The sequence below is a fragment of the Priapulus caudatus genome, unplaced genomic scaffold (assembly GCF_000485595.1).
Source record: "Priapulus caudatus unplaced genomic scaffold, Priapulus_caudatus-5.0.1 Scaffold688, whole genome shotgun sequence".
Lineage (NCBI taxonomy): Eukaryota > Metazoa > Priapulida > Priapulimorpha > Priapulimorphida > Priapulidae > Priapulus > Priapulus caudatus.
The window spans coordinates 156,374-167,938 of record NW_014577749.1 but is presented as its reverse complement, the minus strand read 5'-3'; the positions used below and the strand labels follow the sequence as shown (position 1 = coordinate 167,938).

The 11,565-nt window shown below is 43.3% G+C and overlaps 1 protein-coding gene across 1 annotated transcript in view; it reads left to right on the top strand.

Annotated features, from left to right (window-relative positions):
- The first annotated feature begins 225 nt into the window (after positions 1 to 225).
- The window catches only part of LOC106812801 (prolow-density lipoprotein receptor-related protein 1-like), a 59,463-nt gene continuing 48,123 nt past the window's right edge, over positions 226 to 11,565 (top strand). Inside the window, exons 1-8 of the mRNA XM_014816776.1 lie at positions 226 to 280; positions 5,623 to 5,722; positions 6,805 to 6,952; positions 7,616 to 7,712; positions 8,425 to 8,550; positions 9,233 to 9,454; positions 10,183 to 10,360; positions 11,063 to 11,184. Coding sequence (XP_014672262.1) covers positions 226 to 280; positions 5,623 to 5,722; positions 6,805 to 6,952; positions 7,616 to 7,712; positions 8,425 to 8,550; positions 9,233 to 9,454; positions 10,183 to 10,360; positions 11,063 to 11,184 — 1,048 coding nt within the window. The remainder of the gene's footprint in view (positions 281 to 5,622; positions 5,723 to 6,804; positions 6,953 to 7,615; positions 7,713 to 8,424; positions 8,551 to 9,232; positions 9,455 to 10,182; positions 10,361 to 11,062; positions 11,185 to 11,565) is intronic.

Sequence of the window (11,565 nt, the reverse complement as noted above, 5' to 3'; positions counted from 1 at the left end):
GATACGAGTTAAACCTGTACCGAGATTCTGTAGTGAGGTATAGCTATGCAATGTGGCATGTTCTCTGCTCGGTGTACAGAGCCGACAGAAAACTCGAAAGAAACAGCTCCCCGGTAAGTTCTGTAGGTCAGGTCCTGGTTGAAAGTGTGGGAAGTGTGTAGCCTGTACCAGGCCAGAAATAAGAGTCAACGGCTCATGTTACTGTAGGTGGTATGGTGGAATGCCATGCCGCAGTCTTCCGTAGCTGTAAGCAGAGAGCCAAAGATAAGGCGTCAGACGGGTAAGTTAAAAGTAGTATGGCATAGCTCTGACGTGTGGAGCTGTTTGTAGCTGTGACGCAAGAGCACACACACTCACATGGGTAAGTTAAGCTGCTAGTGGTTGGTGTTGTGATGCTGGCACCCACGCCTCTTTGCTACGCCATGTCGCAGCAGAGCCAAGATAGGTTCTAGCAGGTTAGTCTGCGTAAGAGGGTAATAGTTGAATGTGTAAGTCTTGGTAACTGTGCACGAGCGAAGCTAGATCGTACACATACGGTTATCGGTAGTGTATAGTATTGAATGTGGAAGTCTTGTACTGTATACAGAGCACAGGAAGAGTAGCAGTATGGTGTAAGTGGTCTTAAGGAGGTATAAGTTAAGTTCTTAGTACCGCGTGTTTTGGGAGTATTCATAAGTATTACTAATATGTGGCTTGGGGTCAACAAAGTATTAGTGTTTGAGGTATCGTTAAAAGTTATCTCATATAATAGTAGTGTTTGGGGAGTATCTTCTTAGATGAAGCTCTACAGGCCCAGATATGTCTAACGGGTTAAGTTGTGGAAGGTGGTGGGTGGCATGAACATGTAGGACATAACTAATATTAGTTTAAGTGTTTAAGTATGTTACATGTACCTTGGCATAGAATCGACTTAGAAACGTTAACTAATTATTTATTCTTGACTGAGATAAGTCTATTATTGTAATATCACTGAACATAGACTTTGCGGCTTTGACGTAGGCGATTAAGACAAGCATCTTCAAGTCCGGACAGTTATGATTACTAGCATAGAACGGTACTAGAGTACAAGTCTTGGCATGGTGTCTTGAGGAAGCATCAAGTCCCGTTTTTTTATGCCTTTGGCAAGTATCTTTCCGCACTGTGTGGAGGAGCAATCCTCGGGATACTGCAATTGAGAGTGTTTCCGCCAACTTTAATGTCATTCATCGGATCCAATACACATTATAATATATAATATAGTTGATGAGTACGTCATGGTCCATATATTAGTTTGTGGCTTTAATATCATATTAGGTTAGGATTTAAGGGTTAGGATTTATTAATCAATCATTAACTTATTATCATATAGATCAATCTGGGTAACAAAGTTGGGAACGACACTCTAATGGAAGCGTTAGCCAGGAATCCCTGCAACCCGGCCCCCTCGTCCCCACTCGTGTTACGCGCCCTGCGACGGCGACATAAGACGAAATCGTCTGACGCCGGGTGTGGCGAGGCAGGAGGGGCTCGCCGTCGACTGGATAGGAAAGACATCTACTGGGATGGAGAGCCTAGCCCCAGTCACGGAACAGAACTAGAGGGTGCGCGCGCAATAGTCGACCGCCCTGTACCGGACGAGGGCGCTGGATAGGCCGGAAGGGGATGAACCAGGGCCCCAATGCGACGACCAGACTTGCCAGGTCCGCACACAGCACGGACACAGGGTGAGCCGCGAAATATATTATGATAGTATATACTAGAAATATAATATATATTATTATTACTTATTATTGATTATATTTTATTCATTTGTTTATTATTATATGCGGCCTTTACTATAACATAAAATGTCAAACCGGCGCTCTGACACTATCAATATCCCATAAAACCGAAGCTACACTAGAATGAGCCGAATAAATCACCAAATGTGCTACATGTGGAGATATATCCATTGACTATGGCATCATCCTAACTATGAGGTAAATGACATTAAAACAAAGTTGGCTTTATGTATACCAAAACATATACTGGAAATTCATATTCATCCCTAAAAATCTATAATAAAGAAATTAAAATCATTTGTATCTACTAATAATTGTTGATGGTGTGTCCGTAGGTATGGATAGTAACATATGATACAGTCTGACTTACATATAATAACCTATATACCGCTATCTAGGGCCTAGACTTAGGATTTTTCCCCAGCTGTAGCAGACAATGCACAGAATAATTGTCACTCTAAACCAATATTGGATTTCCTATTAGACACATCTGTAGATACCATCTCTTACTGACACCAAAACGCGCATCAAATACATCTTTTCTCTTTCTCTTTCCCATTGTTCTTCACAAACTATATTATAATTGCATTCGAAGGGAACAAACTACCATTATTTAATGCAAAGCACACACGGACTATATTCCGATCACACGCTGTCCTCATGACTGAGACACACATTAACACTGACATGAATTCCCCACCCACGATGGATGTGCTGACTGAGCAGAGACATTCAAGTTTGTCTGAATTTTTTACTCTTTACTGTGTTTTGCTCGGAGTAAATTCATCCATCAACTATTCGGTTTTTTTGGACACCACTGGACAGTAAGCACTTATTCAACTCAACATCTCTCCTTCTGGAGCCTCTTCAATTCTTGGACTGGTTAAATGTCCACCGCAAAACACTTCTGCGTTGATTTACGAGGTTATGTTCTCAGAGCCTGTTAATAACCAAATTATGTCTGCATAAAACCCCTCTCGCCCACGGAATCACTGGTTTGTGGAGTGAGCCACAGACATCTAATTTTTACCAGTACCTGAACGCACAATACCGACTGAGCACGCAGCACGTACGCACGTACGTACGCAGCACGGTGCAGTACAGATAGAAATTACTATAAAGATGGGCACACACACTATAGTTATTTACAGTAAGGTAACTGAAATAGTATTACACAGAAATTATTTCACAGCAATGACATATACTCTACCGTGAAGAGGTTGGAGTAGAGAATATCGGGATGCATAAGTGAGAGAGGAGGGGAAGGAGGATACCGAAAAATAGCACATTGGTATAATCAGAGCAATAAATATAGAGCACCGGAGAAAACGTGAGAGGCGTGCGTCAGGTAGGAAATAGATAAATCAGTGAAGTGTGAGACAGTAAGTTGAAGGAGTACAGTCGAGAAGGAAGTGGTGCCACGACGGAGCAGTACAGGGAGGGGGGACAGCACGAGGAAAGACAGAAGGAAGAGAGAAGGGGGGAGGCGGGAGAGCAAAGAAGGGCAACTTTTGGCAAAAAACGAGGAGAGGGGGAGCAAAAAGCAAAGCCAAGCGCGGGAGCGCCGAAACAGCGACTTACACGGAAGACTATGGAAAAACAACGATCGGGCAAACACCACACCACTGCGCGCGCGCGTCAAATTAAAACTAATTATTGAACTTTGCCAGACGCCGATTGCACAGTGCAGTGGCCGCTGTGTGGAGACAGGCCATTTCTCTAACCACACCAAAAGGTTATCTTTGAAAGGAAATATTAGACAGCGGGCGTAAGTTCCCCCAGTTTGGGCGGAAAACGCCAGGACAAAGCTGAAGCGGATATCAAAGAGGGGCACGTGCAAGGGGTGAGGGGATGACGATGAGGAATGGTGCACCATAGTGCAGGGCACCAGACGCGGCGGGAGCTAAGAAGGTAGGCCAAGGGGTTCAGGTGAGGAGTCTCCGACCGAGGGAAAAAGAATGGGGTGGGAAAAAGCCTTGGGTGGGAATGTGCTATTAGGAACTGCATAGGTTGTGCAGAGGGAGGGAAGGGAAGAGAAGGGGAAAAGCCGGGAAAACTTTTAACACCTTATATTGAGCATCCTTAGAGATTGAGAGCAAGACCGTGACTATCTCCGCTGCGCATTTTCGGAGACTCACGCATACGGCCCCAATTCTCGTGCGCTCCCCCCCCCCCCGCATGCTACCTCTCAACGCATTCAACACAAGCAGGCCAAGAAGAAAAAAAAGAAGAAACAAAGCAGCCGCGCGACCGCCCGAACAACGAGGGCGGCGGCGACAAGAACGACAGCGCGAAACAAAAGCCCCCTGTAAGTACAACCGCGCCACGAGCGGCCGTGGCTAACGATGCACGGGGAGGCGTTGCTAACACGTGCCTATGCGCTAAGGCTGGGGCGCATGTGATTGGGAAGTACGGGGCGGGGGGCGGCGAATGCACTGATTGTTACAGTCCGGCTGTGGGCGTTGGTTATTGCTGTATATGTAAGGGGGTGGGCAGCGGCATGGATATGAAGGAGAGCGACACAGCAAAACTTCACCGGAATCCGAGAAAAAGCTAGCATATACTGGGAATAACACATGGAGTGATGCCGGCAACCCACACAAAGAAAGGCGTGTGTCTGGTTATCGACCGATCAATGGATGGAGTGCTTGTGCTGGGTCTTGTCTTATTACGGGAAAATTACGATTCGTCACTAGTTTTCTCAAGCACAAAGTAAAGAGCTTTCAAATCATGCCAAGATCAATTCTGTTCGCGCCTTACACACGCGAATTTGGCGAGTGAAGAGTAGCGAGAGGAGCCCTTGCATAATAAAGTGAACAATATAATAACAGTATATAACATACCATAATTTATACAGTAACATTAGGTGATGATCCATGAAGGTATATTCACATGTGTAAGGGCATAATAAGCACATGAGCATATTTGTTTGGATGTAATGATGTGAATATAATAATGCGAATCTCATATACTAAAAGGTAAGTAGCGATGTATGTGCTGTACGTACTATACATAATACAATAACAGGGGTGAAATTATAACACAACAAGGCTAAAGCTGTGCACGCATAAGCCGCCCATGTATGTTAACTAATGGCGTGTATCCTTGGAGTGTTTACCACCAAACTTTAATAGAGATCAATTAATGGTCATAATAACATATATACATAATTTGGTGATAAATAATTAGTTTGTGGTTTTAAATGTCATCCTGTAGGTATAGGGTTCTTCACGGTGTATAGGGTTAGGACTTATAACATCATATCATATCAAATACATTAATCGTATTACTCAAATGATATCAAAGTTGGGAAAAACATCGCTAAAATGGGGAGTATAGACTTTACAATTCCAGAAGCATAACTCGTCAGATGCGTACCTGTAAAATGGCTTCCGAATTAACGTTGATTCACGCACGGAAAAGCAAAGAGCACGCGCGAATACACAGCACTGTTTTCAATAAACGTGTCTGTGTCATCCTGTAGTCACCGAGGAAGTTAAACTTCTGAGTAGGACTAGATTGAGGACAAGCACCAGAAACCTCAGCTCGACTCGAGTCTACGTACATGAACAGCTCATTCACGAGAAGTACCGATAGTCTTTATATATTGTGATCTGTGTGTATATTATCTATTAAGCAAGAAGTTATTCTGGACGGACTTGGGAACAGCAACCTGCCTCGCATTGAGTCTATACATACACTCATTCACACGTATCTATAATATGTATAAAAAGTCTGAGTATATTGTGTGTATTTTATTCAGGAAGTTATTCTGGACGGACTGGGACAGCAACCTGCCTCGCATTGAGTCGTGTTCGATGAGTAAGGTGAGAGGTAACGGCGCCGTCGTACAATGACTCAGAACTACAGAGCATCGCTCGAACGCGGGTGACCCAGCGGCTGGCCCAACGTCTCACCCTAGACTACATAGCCAAACCGCCCTCTACTGGGATAGACGCAAGGTAATCAGTGAACGCTCTCGTTACGCGTCGTGAATTTAAAATTTAACTATATAATACCGATGAGTTTGATTTTAAACAAATATTAAGAAAAATTAAGTCGCTGAACGCGGGCGCCGGCTGGCCCAACGGTCTCACCCTAGACTACATAGCCAATCCGCCTCTACTGGAATAAGAACCGCAAGTTCTAACGCACCACCAAAAACAACAAAAACAGACCAACCACCCACAACAAAAAAAAGAAAAAAGCAAGCTTCATGATCACTCAGGCTGAATTGAACTTTGGGTAGATGGTAGTGGAAACTTCATAAGGTGGCTGAGATCTGATGTGGTTAAGTTTCGCTAGGTCAAGACTTCTTTCTCATCAGGTCTGACTCTATAAATAAACATATAAATATAATAAAAAAGTGTTTTTTCTATCATCGGCGCGGGGGTCAGCAGGTACAAGACACTTCTTCCATGGTTCGCACAGTCCTTGAAAAGTCTTGAATTTTGAGGGCGAGGACTTCGAAAGTTTAGTATGATTGAATTTTGGCTTAAAAGTGCTTTGAATTTATGCAAAAAGTTTTCGAATTAATCAGAAATGTCCTTGATTTCATGAAAAATGTCCCCTTTGATTTTATGAAAATGTCCTTCGAATTTTTTGAAAGAATCTGCCTTGTAATCAAAGAAATTTTGTCACTCAATAATGTGCAAAACCTCAATAATATATGCGTTTAAATGAACCTTAAACAAGCTAAGCCACATGAGACCATGTTAAATGATCGATCACAATTACAGTAAGTATAAAGAATCAAGTCACAGTAAAATAAGGTTATGTTGTAGAAGTGAAGTGTTCTGGAAGGTTAATGAATGCTGATCCATAGCTTAAGATTTTAGAGGTGGACCATGCAGGCATTAAGAATGGGGATATCATAATTAATTCCGGTTATGACTTTTGTCTCTCTGATGCATTCCGATAAAATGTTGACTAAACTGTCCTGAACCTTTCATTGAATTTCCGATAAAATGTCCTTGAAAAGTCCTTGAAAAGTCCTTGGATAAAATTTCAGTCCTCCTGTATGAACCATGTTTTCTCGTATCAGATCTGACTCGATCCACACGTCTCTGTACGACGGCAGCGACCACCGCATCGTGCTACGCGACCACGAATACCTCGCTCACCCGTTCGCCATCACGCTGTTCGAGAGCAAGGTCTACTGGACGGACTGGCGAGTCAACCTGCTCATTAGCGTGAGTGTCGATACGCGCGATCAGTAGCGCCACCTGCTGGGCTAGGTCGGCAGCTGATTGACACTACTGTCGAACAGCATTTAATATATTTAATTTATTTATTTTATTTTATTATGTTATACTGGACGGACTGGCGCGTGAACCTGCTTATAAGCGTGAGTGTAGATCGTTGCGCGATCGTCTGGGCTCTGTAGCGCCCTCTGTTGGGATAGTTCAGCGAGTGGGATCCTGGCTGTTGGTAGCTGTGACAGTAGATTGTTAACTAATTGTTGAAACAGGATAATGGATGATGATTGTTCTATCCAGGAACAATACAGAACGTTTATGAGGTTAATGCTTTATAGTGCATAAACACTATACCACAAGTCCCATATACTGTCTACACTTCAACTAATGAAATGTGGGCGCTAATGGCTTATTCGCAGGATCCTTTTATGCTGTGTGATGGTATTTTAATCTCAAAAATCCTTATATTATTTTATTGTATTATATTGTAAATGATATACTTCATTCTCGCTTTGTAGGCGAACAAGTTTGTAGGCTTACTCACAAGATCCTTTTCTGCCATGTAACATGATTACATAGTAAAAATCCTGTTATTATGATAATACTTTTTATTTATTTCATTTTACTTAAAAAATTCTTTCATGCTCTTTTTTGCAGGCGGACAAGTGGCATGGTCGCAACGTCAGCGAGGTTACGCATACGATAACGCAGCCGTTCGATATACACATCTATCACCCATCCCGACAACCATATGGTAAATAGTTGTGTGCTATCAATACGTGTAATGTGTAGTAAGTAATACATGGTACTCCAGTAGGAAGGCCCAGTAGGGTCATACAAAAATTCCAAATTCGATGCAGTGCGAATTTAAAGTAGTTTTCTGACCAGTCAGATTTGTGTTCTTTTTTACTCATTAGCTGACCAATTAGAATACGGATTTTATTCGCCAGTTGTGCTCAAATTTCGAATGAGCCCTTGCAGTCGAGAAACTGCTGTGTGCAGTTCAGAATTACAATCTAATTCTTCGTAATTTGTGTGAGTGTTAGACCCGTGGAGTATTCGTAGACAGGGATTCTATCTCATCCTTCTATCTAACTGAGAGTTACTGCGTGCCGTAACAATCCCCCGCACATATGACCCCTGTGAGAAAACTCCTCTGGGCAGAATTACTATGAAAATCTTTATAATTTGTGATGATTGGACCCGTGGAGTATCCGTAAGCCATGATTCTAACGCAAGGATCTTTTCAGTTAGAGATAGCAAAAAAGATTCGTCACATTCAGGTCGTGTCACCGTATATTAATGTTGCAGACTCTTTTGCAACTCGATTGCCCGTGGGGCTGTGGAAATGTGATGTCGACACCATACGATACCACCACCACTACTACTACTACTAGCTAGAGAGTTCACGCGCGCCGTGGCAATCCCCACGCGTAACCCCCATCCGCGTAACTTTCTCGTTGCAGCGAAGAATCCGTGTGCGGTGGACAACGGCGGCTGCTCACAGCTCTGCCTCATCAGCTTCAACAAGACGTCGGGCTGCCGCTGCGCTTACCTCTTCACGATGACTGAGGACGGCAAGGCCTGCAAGCGTAAGCACCGCTACGATATGTATTATATATATTGTTATATATTATTACCTGTACACGATGACCGACGATGGCAGGGCCTGCAAGCGTAAGCACCGTTACGATATGTATTATGTATATTGTTATATATTATTACCTGTACATGATGACCGACGATGGCAGAGCCTGCAAGCGTAAGCACCGCTACGATATGTATTATATATATTGTTATATATTATTACCAGTACATGATGACCGACGATGGCAGGACATGCAAGCGTAAGCACCGGCGTAGCATTGCAGCATGGGTTTGACGCTTGTAGTTGTTAGAAGAAGTTATTAGAGTTTTATTCGAAGGAGAATAATTAGTAGTAGAAACTTATATCATAAGTAAGCATGGCTACGATGGCTATATGTGTGACTACCACTACAGAGGTACGCGATCCTTTATCTTCTTCTTCTTCCTCCTCCTCGTCCTCGTCCTCTTCCTCTTCCTCTTCTTCCTCTGGTTTTTCTTCTTCTGATTTTTCTGCTTCTTCTTCTGATTTTTCTTCTTATTATTATTGTGATTTTTATTATCATTATTATTATTATTATTATTATTATTATTATTATTATTATCACCACATGTATTTATGATAAATATTATAGTATATGTAATATATTACATAGTACATTACACTTCATCTATCTGTCTACCTTGCAGCTTTGAAGGAGTTTCTGCTGTACAGTCAGCAGAAGGAGATCCTGGGCATCAGTCTACGTCCACCCTACTACACGGTGATGCCCTCTATAACGGCCGTCGACAACGTGTCGTCGGTAGACTATGACACGCGCGATGAGCAGCTCTACTGGACCGACGTCACGTCGAGCAAGATCAGTCGCATCCACACGAACGGCACCGAGCAGCATGTGCTCGTGGATACGGGTACGTCTGCGTCGCGGTTGCCGCGGTAACAGTAGGTAGTGTGCGGGGGAATGTGTGTATGTCGTGGTCGCACGGGTACGTGGGTCGTGGTTGCCGTGGTAACGGCTGGTAGTTTGGCAAGATCAGCCGCATCCACATGAATGGCACCGAGCAGCAGGTGCTCGTGGATACGGGTACGTCTGCGTCGTTAGTTGCCGCGGTAACTGTTGGTAGTAGGTGTAGATACAGGTACATGTGTTGTTGGTTGCTGCGGTAACTGCTGGTAGTTTAGCAAGATCAGCCGCATCCACATGAACGGCATCGGGCAGCAGGTGCTCGTGGATACGGGTACGTCTGCGTCGTTAGTTGCCGTGGTAACTGCTGGTAGTAGGTGTAGATCTATACCTATAGTATCTATACGGGTACATGGATGTGCCATGGAGCGGCTGCTGGTAGTGTGTGTGGGGGAATGTGTGTGTCTGGTGGGAGAGTAGCAGGTGCTAGTTGATACTGGTATGTGTGTTTGCTGGAGCAGCTCCTGGTAGTGTGTGGGGGAATGTGTGTGTGTGCGTGTGTGCGTGCGTGCGTGCGTGCGTGCGTTCGTGCGTGCGTGTGTGAGTGCGTGCGTGTGTGCGTGCGTGCGTGCGTGCGTGCGTTCGTGCGTGCATGTGTGAGTGCGTGCGTATGTGTGTTTGTGCAGATTTCTGTATGTGCGTGTGTGCTTTCATCTTCCCATCTGTCCTTTCCAGGCATCCCGAACCCATTCGCGTTTGCCATCGACTGGATATCCCGCAACATGTTTTTCGGTTCCTATGACAACCGGAAGCAGCGGATCAGCGTCAGCACGCTGGACGGAGAGTATCGGATGGTGATCGTCAAGAGCAACCTCAGCCAGCCGAACTCACTTGCTGTGCATCCCATAGAAGGGTAGGTTGGCGATCCACAATGTATATTGTACACAATCGTTGATATAATATCATATACATTACATGTGCTATACTATATTTTTACTGAACTTGTAATCAGTATCGTCGTCAGCGATCTCATCGCTGTTGTTGTTGTTGCTGTTGTTGTTGTTGCTGTTGTTGTTGTTGCTGTAGTTGTTGTTGTTGTTGTTGTTGTTGTTGTTGTTGTTGTTGCTGTTGCTGTTGCTGTTGCTGTTGCTGTTGCTGCTGCTGCTGCTGTTGCTGCTGCTGCTGTTGTTGTTATCGTTTGGTATCTCATCGTTATTGTCATTGTTGTTGTTGTTGTTGTTGTTGTTGTTGTTGTTGTTGTTGTTGTTGTTGTTATAGTTTGGTATCTCGTTGTTGTTGTTGTTGTTGTTGTTGTTGTTGTTGTTATAGTTGGCATCTCGTTGTTATTGTTGCTGCTGTTGTTGTTATAGTTTGACATCTCATCGTCATCGTTGTTGTTGTTGTTGTTATAGTTTGACATCTCATCATTGTTGTTGCTGTAGTTTGGTATCTCATTGTCATTGTTGTTGTTGTTGTTGTTGTTGTTGTTGTTGTTGTTGCTGTTATTGTTGTCATTGTTATAGTTTAACATCTCATCATCATCGTTGTTGTTGTTGTTGTTGTTGTTATAGTTTGGCATCTCATCATTGTTGTTGTTGTTGTTGTTTGCTTGCAGGAAGCTGTATTGGACAGACATCGGCGATCCCTCGCCACGTGTGGAGATGGCCAGCATGGACGGAACCAACCGACAAGTCATTGTCACCCAAGAGCAGAACGGTCACCTCCAGTATCCCACGAGTACGTTGTTCTCTCTGTTGTTCTCTTGTTGTTCCCTCGTTGTTCTCCATTGTTCTTGCTATTGTTCATAGTGAGCGAAAAGGGGGAATCTGTGTATTATTATTATTATTATTATTAAATCTTTATTGCAAGCGTGTAATTCAAATACAAGTACATGTACTGAAGACAGTCTGTTTCATGAAGAAAAAATCTGATAAATGCAATAGGCAATAGTGTTGAGCAGTTAAAATGATAAAATGACCGCTTATACGGCATAAGTTTTTTTTTTGTCGCAAAGCTGACTTGCTGTGTACGTTATTTCATTTATTATTTATTATTATATTATTTACATATTATTTATTTCATTAACATTGTTCACTAATGCGGTTGTTCTCTCTCTCT